This window comes from Myotis lucifugus, unplaced genomic scaffold (assembly GCF_000147115.1).
Source record: "Myotis lucifugus unplaced genomic scaffold, Myoluc2.0 scaffold_158, whole genome shotgun sequence".
Taxonomy (NCBI): Eukaryota; Metazoa; Chordata; class Mammalia; order Chiroptera; family Vespertilionidae; genus Myotis; species Myotis lucifugus.
The window spans coordinates 2,603,313-2,616,831 of NW_005871206.1; the positions used below are offsets into that span (position 1 = coordinate 2,603,313).

General features: G+C 52.2%; 2 protein-coding genes across 9 annotated transcripts in view; both read right to left on the reverse strand.

The window, feature by feature from the left end:
- Nucleotides 1–7,533, reverse strand: part of MTMR4 (myotubularin related protein 4) — a 24,018-nt gene extending 16,485 nt beyond the window's left edge. For 2 of the 5 annotated variants that reach the window (XM_023759568.1, XM_006095619.3), the window contains exons 1-4: nt 3,670–3,922; nt 2,216–2,305; nt 1,745–1,861; nt 1,125–1,207 (exon numbers count right to left, since the gene is read on the reverse strand). In XM_023759568.1, the coding sequence (XP_023615336.1) occupies nt 1,125–1,207; nt 1,745–1,861; nt 2,216–2,305; nt 3,670–3,714 (335 nt within the window). In that variant the 5' untranslated portion in view covers nt 3,715–3,922. Of the gene's footprint in view, nt 1–1,124; nt 1,208–1,744; nt 1,862–2,215; nt 2,306–3,669; nt 3,923–5,491; nt 5,531–6,162; nt 6,280–6,702; nt 6,818–6,976 lie in introns of those variants that run through there. The other 3 variants (XM_006095620.3, XM_023759566.1, XM_023759567.1) reach the window with 3 other exon arrangements.
- An 858-nt stretch (nt 7,534–8,391) lies between these two features.
- SEPT4 (septin 4) overlaps nt 8,392–13,519 on the reverse strand; it is a 20,273-nt gene continuing 15,145 nt past the window's right edge. For 3 of the 4 annotated variants that reach the window (XM_023759570.1, XM_023759569.1, XM_006095624.2), the window contains 8 exons: nt 13,177–13,300; nt 10,317–10,451; nt 10,087–10,204; nt 9,897–9,998; nt 9,595–9,691; nt 9,339–9,501; nt 9,089–9,188; nt 8,392–8,619 (listed from right to left, as the gene is read on the reverse strand). In XM_023759570.1, coding sequence (XP_023615338.1) covers nt 8,560–8,619; nt 9,089–9,188; nt 9,339–9,501; nt 9,595–9,691; nt 9,897–9,998; nt 10,087–10,204; nt 10,317–10,451; nt 13,177–13,300 — 899 coding nt within the window. In that variant the 3' untranslated portion in view covers nt 8,392–8,559. Of the gene's footprint in view, nt 8,620–9,088; nt 9,502–9,594; nt 9,692–9,896; nt 9,999–10,086; nt 10,205–10,316; nt 10,452–13,176; nt 13,301–13,519 lie in introns of all 4 variants that reach the window. The other variant, XM_014461683.2, reaches the window with a different exon arrangement.

A 13,519-nucleotide genomic window follows, 5' to 3' on the forward strand; every position in this document is an offset into this window, starting at 1 on the left:
TCTCCTCCTGATCCCTACAGACTGAGCACATGCAGCTCTAACTGGCATCTTTTAATAATCCTTGGAGTCATCCCAGACTCCTTTTTCACATATCCAATCTGTAAGCAAGTCCTGTCATCTTTGCCTTAAAAAATCTGACCGCTTCTCAGTTTTGAGAATAGTACAGCTACCGCCCTACACAGGCCAGCATGATCTCTCACCAGGGTAACTGCAATAGCTTAACTAGTTTTTCAGCTTTTGCCCTTGCTTTTGCCCCTGTCCCCTTCCAACTATTCTCAATATAGCAGCCAGCATGATTCTATAAAACATTAATCAGATCACATCACTCCTTTGCTCAGAACCCTCTAGTGGTTTTTCATTTCCCTCAAAGTAAAAGGCAGTCAGTCATATGACAGTCTGGCACCCCCCTGACCTCTCAAGTCTTCTATCCCAGTACCCTCACCCACATGCACTCCATTCCAGCCAAGCTAACCTCCTCATCATTCTTTCAACATGCCAGGTACAAACTCACCCCAGGGCTTCTGCACTCAATTACCTCTGTTTGGCACACTCTTCCCCAAAATATCCACATGGTCACTTTCTTCAGGTCTTGACTCAAATGTCACCTTTTCAGTGCAGCCTCCCAAAGCACTTTGTCTAAAGCTACAACCTTCACCCACATAGCACTCCATATCCTCTTTCCCTGCTATATTTTTTACCTTTACACTTAGCAACACGTAACATATTTTATTCACTGCTAGTATCTCCCCACTATAATATATATAAGCCCCATGAGAGCAGAAAATTTTGTCTACTTATTCCCTGTAGTATCTCCAGTGCTTAGAACAGTCTGAACAAATAAATGAACCAACAATAAAGGTTATCATTCTATGTGCTTTCCTACATATTACCTCATATAATCCTTATGACAACCCCATGAGCTAAGTATTATCCCCATTTCTTCAGGTCAAGATATTGTGGGTCAGAAAATTGACCACCCAACCCAGACAAGGTTTTCACCTTTTTTTTTCAAATTGTAAAAGTGAGGCACTACCTTTCCTTTCTTGCTCCACAGGAACCCTGCAGCAGAAAGGTTAGGGCAAGACTAGGGTGAGAGGACCCGAGTGAGGCCCCATTGTTCTCACCTCACCACTTTGGAGTCCTTGCAGGCAATGTGCAACTGGAACATATCACGGCTCTCCACACTGTCAATCATCCGGAGGGGGACCTTTAGAGGAAGGGCAAACTGAAAGCTCAGATCCCCACTGTCCACAGCACTCTTCACCCCCACCCCAGCCCAGATGCTGATATATTAACAGAAGAAAGGAAACCGACATTTACTGAGTGCCTATTAAGTGCCTGCTAATTGTGCTGGGTCCTCTACATATGTGACCCCAATTAATAATCACAAGAACCCTGCAAGGCAAGTTTTTTCACCTCATATTATTAAGAAGGCAATTGGGCCTCGGATGGGTGACTTGACCAAGGACATATAGCTGGCAAGTTGGCAAACTTCCAACAATTCCACTATGCCCCTTAGAAAAGCCAGCAACAGAATAAGGGAAAGAGAGAAGAGAGGAAGGGAGAATAACTGAGACAGGAGATCTATAGCTGGAAGAATGAGGCAGGAAAACAAAAAGTTAGTGGGAAAAAGGAAGGAACACCGACTTCTTGGAGACGTGATCAAGTACAGCATTGGGGCAATTCCACATTGCACCTCACAGGGATTCTGGCTTGGTTGTGGGAGAACAAGACAGGTACTCACGTTGATGACAGAATCCTTGAACTTGATATGCAGCCGGTAGTTGGAGATGGCAATGAGGGCATCGGCTGCCCGGCCCAGGAACTCCACTCCCTCACCCTGCAGCACTGTGAAGGGCACCTGGCAAGGGGCAGAGCATCCTTCAGTCCAGATTTGAGTCACCCTTCCATTCCCCTCTCCAGCCCCTGACCTGTGGGATCCCCTCTAGAAAAGCTGGGCCAAGGCAGGACAGAAGAGTCCTCTCCATAGTAACAGCACCAGGCAACAGCTATACAGGAAAGCTGCCTTGCCTTCCCTGGGGCCAAAGGCTCCATAATGCAATGCAGACAGACTCCACAGACTGCCTTACCTTCACAGATTGGGGAGCAGGAAGCCAGAACTCTGGTACTAGATCCCCTTGGAGATACTTGGGGGGAGGGAGGGTATTTTTTAACCAGGCAGGACTCCCCCCACCCTGGGCCCCCCGCTCCTTACCTGCAGGTTCTCCTCCTCCTTCACCAGCTCCTTGGGGGGGAACAGATCCTTGGCGTGGATGTACTCCAGGCTGGGGGGCCCCTCCTCACCCTGTGGGGAAGGCCTCAGTCCTAAGTCACCAGCTCCACTTGGCCCCTTAGGCCTCATTCTACTTCCGTCCCCTCAGTAAACCCACATACAGCTCATGGACACTTATAAAGGTTCTGGTCTCCAGAGGATGGAAAGGAGGCCTGGCTTGGTGAGAGGGGTAATAAGCCTCAGGGAAGAGTAAGGTCCAAAGAGAAACTAGGAATCTATTCTCCTCAAAGGGGGGATCTCCTATAGAACCAAAATTTCCCCGTGGAGGAGAGAAACCTAAGAAAAAGACAGACTAACGTAAAGGTAAGACAGAAGTGGGAATGGAAAGTGCTGCCCTGAGGAAAAGGAACCAGGTGTGGCAGCTGGTTAGAGACAAGAGGGAAAGCAGGCACCTAAGCCACAGAGGCTTCAACCTGGTGGGCGAAGGAGACAAAGAGGAGTGGGCCGGGGGATTCAGTGCTGTGCCTCTAGAGGGCCGTCATGGGTGCTTTCAAAAGGAGGATATGTCTTGGAGCTGAGCTTATCTTCCAGTTAGGCCCACACTGCTAACCAGCCCCCAACACCCACCAAGCCACCTGCCCTGTCTGCTGATCAGAGGGGAATTCCTGAGGATGCCCACAGCAAGCAGAAGTCACTCCTCTCCCAACCACCAGGGAGGGGAAAGGGGGGATCCACGCACCTAGAAGGCACAGGGAGACCCAAGGACAACCAGGGTAGAGAGGCCTGGCAGACACCCGCAGCGGGTGAGGAGGTGAGGGTGGGAACATCTGAGAGGACAGATGGGGAAGCTGGGAAGGAGCATTAGCCAGAGGGGAGGAGGGGAGGGCTGGAAATGATGCAGAGGTACGGAGGCCTGCAGAGTCAGGGAAGATGGAGAACAGAGGCTGTCTGGGGGACAGTCAAGGAGAAAAGACTGGCGTGTTAGGTGAGGGAAGGAGTGGTGGAAGGGGGAGGGGACTGGAGCCAGGGAGACAGCTCAGACATCCTGTGTCCCCCAACCAGCCCCCTAAAATCCCAGACAGCCTACTGGCCACATCCCACAGCCCCTAGCAAGAATGCAGCGGGTGGGACCAAGATGGAGAGGCGGAGGGAAAGGGATGTACCCCTGCAGGGCGGGGCCTGGAGATCTGCAGTCAAGGGCAGTGGCTGCGGGACCAGCACGAATCACAGAATTTCCATCCCCGGGCATCGACAACCCCCAACACCCGAAGATCAAAGCAAATCCAAGAAAGAAAAAGAATAGCCCCCTTCTCCTGCCAGAATCCTTGAGAAGGGGGATGGGCTGAAATTCAGAATCTCGAGGGCTGGCCCTGGGCGGGGCTGCGGGTGCAGCAAGCGCTGGGGCCCCGGGCCCACGCAGGCGGGCCGGCACTTACAAAGCAGCTAAGCATAGAGCAGGAGACGCGGGCGGTCAGGCTCATGGTCGCGGGAGGTCTGGGCCAGCGCACATGTCCCGGGAGCCGCTGCGCTGCCCGCCAGTCCCGGGCGCTCGCCGCATCCCGGCTGTGGGGCCCGCCAGGTGCAGCCGCGGAGGCCAGGAGGCAAGCGCGCTGGCGGCGGGGCCTCGGCGCGACTCCCGCGCGCCTCTTCCCTCCTCTCCACAATGGAGCGAGCCCAGCTCCGCCCTCCGACACGCGCGCGAAAGGGAGGGGAGCCAAGAGAGGGAAGCGCCCGAAACCGCGCGGAGGAAGGCGGGGGCGGGACGGGTCCTCGGCCCCACCCAGATCCACAGACTCCTCCCTCCCCACAGCCCCCGGGGATGTCTAGGGGCTTTCGGGGGGCTGGGTTGCGGGGCTGTCCCCTGACCGCGGGAAAGGGGAAGGCGAGACGCCTACATCTTTTCATTTCCCATCTTCCCAGGTGAGCCACCCCACATCCCTCTTGTTACAAATCCGGCCCTGTGCCCCCACCACCACCACTCCCACCGCCAGGGAGACAGCTGAGTCCCCTCAATGCCTGTGAATTCCCACGATGGAGTTCACCTACATCCACCTCATGCTCTTTCCAGTGTCAAGGCTTCGTCATTTCCCTCCAAAACCACCACCCATCGGATCCCTGTCCATCAGGGCCCTCCCATCCCCCGACCTCACTAAATCCCACTCCCTTTTTTGCCCATTAAAATGGACACTGGGCTAGTGCTAGGTTGGTCATTCCACACTCCAGAAAGAGAAATTCTGTGTTTTATTCCAAGGCCTCTGCCCAATCCTACTCATTCCGGTCCATCTCTGCCCTGTCTCACATTCTCAGACTTCTGGGTAGAAAGTCTTACTTGGAAGAGAAAGGATTTCTCAGGTTGAGACAGAGAAAGGCTAGAACTGTGGACTACAAAAACAAAACTTGAAAGCCAAGGGTATGGGCCTGGTGGGAGTTGGGTAGAGGGCCACGGAGCAAGGAGCAGTGATAAGAGGCTCAAAATGTTCCCAAGAGTCAAAGAAGGAGCTGGCTGGAACCCCACACTTCTTGTGCCTGGTAACTTTCAAGGTTTTAGTTTGGATTTGGGTTTGGGTTTTGGAGGAAGGGAATGGGAGAAATGGGAGAAAACCTGACATTTTATTAAGCATCTACATTTTATCTCACTAAAACCTTTCAACTCCCCAAGAAGTAAGCCTTATCTTGTTTCACTGTGAGACTTCAGGCTTAGAAGAAAGTATGCAGTTACAGTTAATAGAAAACATAGGGGAACATTATAACCACTCCCAGCGATATTCTGAGTACCTTGAGGGTGCTATCCTGCCATATATCCAGTCACCTGTTGCCTGCAGGAGCTTCATGGACAGCAGCACCTTGGAGCTGGAGAAGCCCCACAGTTTTGGAGAGGCCTCTCCTGATACAGCACCCACAATATTCAAGGGCCCCACTAGGAAGTACAGGATATTGAGATAAAGGAGGCCTGGCTTTTCAGACCAGAACAGAGAGCTTCTACCAGGGATCCCAGAGAAAGGCCATTATGAAAGGCTAAGAGAGCCAGTGGTAGCGTGGCGAAGGCATAACATAGGCAGAAAACGATTTCTAAAGGCTTCCTGTCCCAGTGTCGTATACCGGCTGATGTTTTACAGTCTAAAGAAACTTAACTTATCTCCAGAGCAGATGAACCTGTTTAGGGCCTGAACTCAAGGTCCAGGAGGGGTGGGCAGCTTCACGGAGAAAGACACAAGGATGACAGAACACACAAATTCTGTGGGAGAAGAGAGTACTCACCATTCTACCGTGGTGAGGGTCCCGGCTGCCTGCTTTTCACTATAAGTAGACATAAGAGTAAAGAACACCATTAACATTACCATGGAATCAACAAATGCTATATATATACACATCTACTCCTGAACTTCTCTACAATCCTTAATTCTCATTCCTCACCGAGAGTCCAGCCTCTCTACAAGTCACTATGCCAGACAGAGGCAATGGCAGGTACATGGGGAAAAAGCAACAAGTGATTCTGCAGGGTATGAAGTCAGCCACGGAGTTCTGGAGCAAGAATAAGTATCATCCAAGATTATTCAGCAGAATTCAAGAGTCCTGATTTCCAAGCCCAGAAGGAGAAGTGCAAAACACTCCAACCCCCTGTTCTTGTGCGGGAGAACAAAAGAACTGCCACCTCTGATGAGACAGAGGCTGCTCAACCAGGACTCGCTCCTGGCCCTGGTGGGGACATGAATCCACGGGAATGCTCTGCTGGCCTCTGAGACTGGGAGTAGTACCCACCTGACCTATCTACTGGGGGCAGAGTCCAAGGCAGAGGGCAGAGGGAGGGGACCACAACCTGTGATCAGAAGGCAGCAGGGCTGCACAGGTCCTGCCGAGCTACTTGACACTAAGTGGTTTAGCGAGAGGAGGCCCACAATAAGGACAGAATCAGGCCTCGGAGACAGTACCTGTCAAATGGGCACAAGCAACAAATTTCAGGATGGGCCTCCTTGGCCCACTGAGGGCGCAAGGCCCGGTTTCACTGACACTTTCTTTCACGCCTGCTCTCTGAGCTCGGGCAGTCTCGTAGTACCCGCTTCTTCCCAGGGAGCAGGATAAAAGCCTCCATCTGCATTCCTGCCCACCACCCTGATCACAGCCCACGCTTCCTCATGGGACAGCCAGCCAGCGGCACGCCAAAGGTGCTGCCTCACCGCCCACTGGCACGCAGCCTCAGGGAAACGGAGGGAGAAACATGGACCAAGTCTGGGAGGCCCAGGGTCCCTACACCTAAGGGATCTAGCCCTGGGGGTGTGGGGGGGAGGCGGGCCAGGGTGGCAGGGGAGCCCAGGTGCCCAGGTTCTAGGGGCGGAGCCTAAAGGCCCGGAGGCGGAGCCCCGAATGACAGAGGGCGGGGCTCACGAAAGCCGGTGGGGTCGGGGCGGAGCCGGGTAAGACGCGGTCTTTGCGGTTCCCAGACTGGCAGTACACGGGGCACGGTGACTCACCCAGGCGGCGTCCGCCCGACCCTCCGAGGCCGCGCTCTCACCACTTCCGTCTCCCGCAGCTGCTGAGGCCGCGCAGCTACAACCCCACCACGGTGCCCCTCTCCCCAACCAATCGTATCCCTCGTCTGTGCCCGCCCTGGCCAATCGCCACCCCAAGTCCCGCCCTGTCTTCACCACGCAGCCACCGCCCTCACCCTTCACGCCGCTCATTGGTCAAGTTGGGCAGACGCCCTCCCAACCTTACCCTATCGGGTGCCCGAAGACAAGACTGTACCTGGAGGGATGAGGCGCGGGACTGGAGAAGAGATGCGACCAATGGGAAATCACAGCGCGTCCCTGCGGCAGCCAATGGGAAAGCAACAAAAGCGGGGCTGCTGGCTAAGGCTCCAGGGGCCGGAAGTAGGAGAGGCTCGTCGCCTACTGGTAGCGCAATTGAAGGCGGGGCCTTGTAGGGTCACAGGACTTTACAGTCACTTCCGGTGACGACCTTTCCTTGGGAATATTTGTCAGAAAGGTCTCCCGTCCCCCCTCAGTCTATCCATTTCCCGTCTTGGTTTCGCGGCGGCCATCCTGTCCCAAAGCGGAAAGGGAGGAGAGGCCCCGCAGGCTAAGAGGAGGAGGAGGGCTGGGCCTGAGGCTCCGTCTCTCTGTCTCCTCCGCCTGCGGCGGGGTTTTCCCTCTTCCGCGTTTTGACCCTCACTTTTCATCGGCGAACGCGCCCTGCCGTCCTTCATGACCTGCATGGCTCCGTCAGTCCTGAGTAAAGACCTCACGTCTGAGAGGGGAAATCCGGACCCGAGACTGCCATTAGCTAGCGGCCACCGCCTAGTCTGTGCAGGGAGTGGTGAATGGGACTGCCCCGAGGACCCGGCTCTTCGCTCCGCCCTTCCTCTCCTGGGGAGCCAGACCGGACGGCAGGGCGGAGGGCGGCCGCTGGGGGGCGTCGTGGCCGCGGATACCACGAACCCTGACAGAAATGGAGAACAGTTGTTGATTCAGAGTCTCAACAGATGGCTTGAGTTTGGAGTGGGCCCCAGTGCTTTAGTGCCAGCTCCCGCAGCCAAAATGTTTTCACGTGTCTGCTTATAGAACGCTGGAACTTCTCCTGCAGTTAGTGAATTCCAGGAGAACAGGAACCTGGCCTGGGTCTAGAACAGTGTCTGCATCCTAGGAGATGCCTAATAAGCATTAAATGCTGAGCTCTTCCAGGGCAGTGGTTTCTTGGTTCATTCCCGGCGTTTACAGTAGTGTTTGGTGATCGCAGCGGTTTCCACATTTGTTCAGTGCTCTGTCACAGCTTCCTAGCGTACAGAGCTTAATTCTGTGTATCCCTTTCCCCAAATCAGGGGAAACAGGAAGGCAGGAGGCTGCATGAAGTCAATTCCATGTTTTCCCAAAGGCAGATATCAGATCCAAAACTCCATAGAACTGAATGTACTATGTGGGAAAAATGGAGAGGCCCAGGCCCAGATAGGAGAGGCGGGCTAGATAATGGTGAGTAAAAAAGAGGGGCCAGACTATTCTAGGCAGGGACTGAAGACCTGTCATGGGGGAGGAAATTTCCCCTACTCCCCCCTTCCCTACTAGACGCCATAATCCAGCACCCTCCTCCAGAAGCCTGTCAAAACTGGGTCCTAGGATCTTCTTGATCTCCGGGAGGTGGTAGAGATACAGACAGTGACACCGGGAGCCACTATATATTTGCTAAACTTTATTTCCTCTGAGTCTCTAGGAGGCAGCAGGGATGTAAGGCGAAGTGGCAGTAGCTGCAGGGGCCTGAGCAGAGCTGGTGCTGGAAGGGGCCGGCATGGGCAAAACGAAGAGGAGAAGATTTAAATATCCAGGGCTGACAGTCAGCTAGTGGGTCTCCTTCATCTGTCTTTGGATTTTGTGCAGCATCTCCTGCATCCGCCGCAGCTGGAACAGGCACATGGCATCAAAATGGGTACTTTTAGAGCAGGGGTCCTCAAACTTTTTAAACAGGGGGCCAGTTCACTGTCCCTCAGACCGTTGGAGGGCCGGACTATAGTTTAAAAAAAAACTATGAACAAATTCCTATGCACACTGCACATTTCTTCTTTTGAAGTAAAAAAACAAAACGGGAACAAATACAATATTTATATTTGCATGTGGCCCGCGAGCCGTAGTTTGAGGACCCCTGTTTTAGAGAGTCCTCTCGTGTTGGGGAAGTGTTCCCACTCTCTGATCCCTTGAGCCAGGGGTAGCCTGGGGTGTGTCAGAGACCCTGGGTGGAACCACTAATCCACCAATGCAGGGCACAGATATGCACCAGGGCCAGGGATCTTCCTATTCCCAAACCAAGAGACACTAAGGTTTCTGATCAAGCAGGGGACCTCCCAGGCTGTCAACCCCATACCGCTCTCACCTCCTCATCTTTCTCTCGGATCAGCCTTTCAGTTTCTGGATCTGTCCCTGGTGGGACAGCAGGGATGGGGAAGTCGGTACCACTCTCTCGAGTCAGTTTGCTAAGGGAAAGGGAAAGGGGGCTTGGTAAGGCTAAGGGGACCCCAACACCTGCTTGGATTGAGGTGTTGTGGAAGAGGAAGGGCTCAGTCTCACCCAAAGTTGTGCTTGGGATTCCCCCCTGCCAGCTCTGCCCTGGCTTTTGACCATACTTGCGATTCCGTTCTTTCACCACCAGGCGGGTCATGCTCTGGATACACTGTGCCCGGTAGTTCTCATAATGTGTCTCCCGTGTCACATCCTTCAAGTCCTGCATGTGAGTACGCACCAGCATTGTCCTCAGCTTCACAAAGTCGCAGTGCCCTGGGTTTTCCACTGCATAGCAAGGCTAGGGGTCAGCCAGGGGCATGGGTAGGGGAGAGTCACTGAGGGCAAGGTGGTTCCCTGGTCACAAGCTCAGTGCTTTACCTTCCACGATGCCCCAAGGGTAGAGACGGCCCCTGACTCGTCGCCCTCTGGCCTCTACCACAGTGTTGCTGCCAATTACGGCAAATGGGATGCTTTCCTGGAAGAAGTTTGGGGTGTCTGTCAACACCCCCCTGCCCCCATTCTCACCTGTTCCTCTCCACCTATGTCTTCATCATCTCTGTTCCTCTCTAGGAAACCAGGGTCCTCTCCCACCCCAAACACCACCCTTATATAGAATTCTACTTCTTTGTTCTGCCCAGAAGAAACAAGATGGGAAAGGGATGCCCTGGGGGTGGCCACACCTTTAGGGCTTGGTCCTGTAATTTGAAGTCCTCATCCTCATCGGAGTCACAGTCTGGGAACTGGTAGATCTTGATTCCAAAGTGGTCTATCTCCTCCCGGATCTGGCAAACACATGAGGGGCCCACAGTTCTGGGGACCCCATCCTTCCCAGAAGCCCACCTGCTCCCCTCCCTGCACAGCTCCCCTCACTTTGCGTTTCTTGTGCTCCACTTCAGGAGGTGTCAGTGTGTCCGCCTTAGCCAAGATAGGCACAATGTTGACCCGCTGATGCAGGGCCCTCATGAATTCAACATCCAATGGCCGGAGCCTGGGGAACAGGAATCTGTGACCACCTCCTGTGGCAGCCCTGCGCCTGGTGCTCTTGGCCTGTTCCCTTGGCAGCACCCAGTGGTGTCAGGAGCCTCAGGCTCGGACCATACCCGTGGCCGAAGGGTGAGATGAAGTACAGGCAGCAGTGCACCCTGTTGTCTTGGATGTTCTTGCGGTTCAGGCCACTCTCATCTCGGAAGTACTGCTCAAACTGCTGGTCGATGTATTCAGCCACAGGCTTCCAGCTGGGGCAGGGACAGACAAGTAGAGAAACTGTGGGAGTGGGGGCTGCCTAGTGAGCTCTGGGGCTGCAGAGTAGCCCCCACCCTGAGCAATGTTTTCAAGACTTGGTTATTCCCTGGCTTGCTTCACTACTTCTTCAGGGAGGTACCTGGTGGGACAGGGGTGCATCCCATGTCCTGACAGAAAACAGGCTAAGCACAGAGGCGGAGTTCAATAAATACTAGTTTGATGGGAGGAAAAGAGCCCAGGTGACAAAGCAACTGGGGGAAACCAAGGCAGCCCTAAGTCAGGTTCATGGTCCAGCCTCTCCTCCACCTCTTCAAACCTACTCCATCCTTCAAGGCCATATCCAAGAACCATCTTTTCCACCAAGTCTCCTTTGATTACACTAACGCACACTCTCCCCTTCTCTTCACCACACAGTGAGATAGATGATAGGTAGGTAGGTAGGTAGGTAGGTAAATAGATAGACAGATAGGTAGAAAAACTGAGGTTCTTGAAAATATATATTATAGAGAGATTATATAATCTCACTCTGTGGTAAAGAGAACGAGGGGACATACAAATTTATATATCTATAGATATAGATTCAAGAACCTCAATTTTCCAGTACTTTCCTCTTCTTTTATCTCATTGAATCCTCACTGATAGGTGCCCTGATTAGAGGACATTCTGAGCATCATCACTGTCATTTTATACATGAAGGAACTAAATCCAGAGCAGCTAAGAGATTTGATCCTGATTATCTTCGTTGGGAAATTCTCTACCCAACGGGGTCCCTGGCTTTCTGATTTTCAGCTCAGTGTGTTTATCACTACATTGCCTGACCCATTTACTAATTTGTTACCCAACTGACGCACATATTAGAGAACTACTGCTCCCCACTCCCCACTGCCACTAGACTACAAGCATTTCGGGGACAACGATCATTCATACTTGTTCTGCATCCCTTAAAACGTCGAACACAGGCTGGACACCTAGTATATGCTCAATAAATTCTTGCTGGTTGACTAAATGAGTATATGTGGAGGAGCAGGGAGCACAGTCAGCTGTAAGATGCCAGGCAAATACAATATTATTATTATGGACAATAAGAGGAGGGGATGGTACAGTAGGAACCAGGTATTGGTTGGAGCTAGAGTTGCAGGGAAAGCCCAGTTTGCTGAGACATATTCCTAGAGCAGGAAGAGTGATGTTGACATGGAGGCCACCTCAATCCATCAGGAATATTTGTGGAGACCACAAAACATGTACTAGCACAGTGATGCAGGAAGAATGTAAGAAATGGCCCTTCCCTCAAGGCTTAGACTGTGAAACTGAAGATGAACCAGTGTGCTGAGCCAAAGTCCATGCTGTGATGATGAAGAATGTAATGAAGGTTCAGAGCACAGAAAGGTCTGTAAGGGTCTGATTAGCCTGTGAGGTGATTATCCAGGGTCAGCTGCATGGGCGTGCGACCTGTGTAGTCACACAGGGGTGGGGTGCACTGGTTTGATTCTCTGTGGTCATCTAGAAGTTCTTAATAATTTTGAACAAGGGGCCCCACATTTTAATTTTGCACTGGTCCTGCAATTATCATCTTAAAATTCATGAGTATAATGTAAACAGCCCTTTACAGGTTCCAATGTACATTTACATGCATCATTCTAGGTCAGTAATGGCGAACCTTTTGAGCTCGGCGTGTCAGCATTTTGAAAAACCCTAACTTAACTCTGGTGCCGTGTCACATATAGAAATTTTTTGATGTTTGCAACCATAGTAAAACAAATATTTATATTTTTGATATTTATTTTATATATTTAAATGCCATTTAACAAAGAAAAATCAACCAAAAAAATGAGTTCGCGTGTCACCTCTGACACGCATGTCATAGGTTCGCCATCACTGTCCTAGATGATTTTCAGATCAACTGGGTGAGGGGTAAAGGCCAGTGTTTTCAATGGAAGAAGTAGGGATGCAGTCATTTGCTCAAGACTGTGCAAGACTTGAACTCTCCGTCTAGAGGTCTTAGCACTACCCTGCCTAACTTCTTCATCAAAGGCACCACCCTAACTCCTGTCTTTATCACTCATTCTCCTCCTCATCTACTCACTCAGATCTGACCATTATCCCTCCAGTTGCTGAAAAAAGCAAAAAAAAAAAAACACACACACACACAAAAAAAACAAAAAGCAGGGATGGTGGGGGTGGGAGATGGTATGGCAAAGCCACCCTTTCTTTTAGCTGGTAGCCTAGAGTGTGCCTGGAGTTTAAACGAAGTTCCACTTTCCTCCTTTGTCTCTTCTTTCTCCCCTTCCATTTACTCCTCCCTCCATTTCACTCTCACCCCTTTAATAACTCTAGTTTGTGGCACCTAAAGTGTTGCTGTAAAAGGAGAGGAAGAAGGTAGGGTGACGTTTATTGAGCACTTACTATATGTCAGGCCCTGTTCTACATGTTTTCACACGTGTTTGCTTGTTTGAGGCTCTTCTTTCTTATCTTGTGTCCTCACTCCCATTATAGAATGAGGGTCAGAGTCAGAAGGAACATTAGAGATCATCTAGTCCAATCCTTTCCCTCTCGCTTTACACAGACAGCTTCCAGAAAGGAGCCGTGGCGTGCTCAAGGTCACAACCCTCTTCCTCCTGACAGTTTTGAATACGCCTGTGCCTATGTGTGCACCTGGGTGTGTGTACGGAACAGGTGGTCGGTGGGGAGGCAGCCGGGGCTGTGCTTGGTCAGACGTACCACTCCGTGTTGTTGACTGCATCCCCGAAGCCTGGTGTGTCCACAATGGTGAGCCGCAGCTTCACGCCCTTCTCTTCTATGTCTACTGCATGCTTAGTGATCTCCACAGTCTGCATGATCCGCTCTGGAGAAGAGGGAAACTGAGGCCAGGGCAAGGACCTGCCCCATCAGGATAAACTGCCCACCCCAACCAGCTCGGCTGCCCAGACTGCCTCATCCACACTGCCCCCCTTCCTACCCCGAGCTGCCGGGGGCCTGTTCTCTGGGAACAGCAGGAGCACATTTCCCAACACAGAAATGCCGGTTGCTGTGGCTCTGGCCCAGCCTCTTGCTGCTCTCTGCT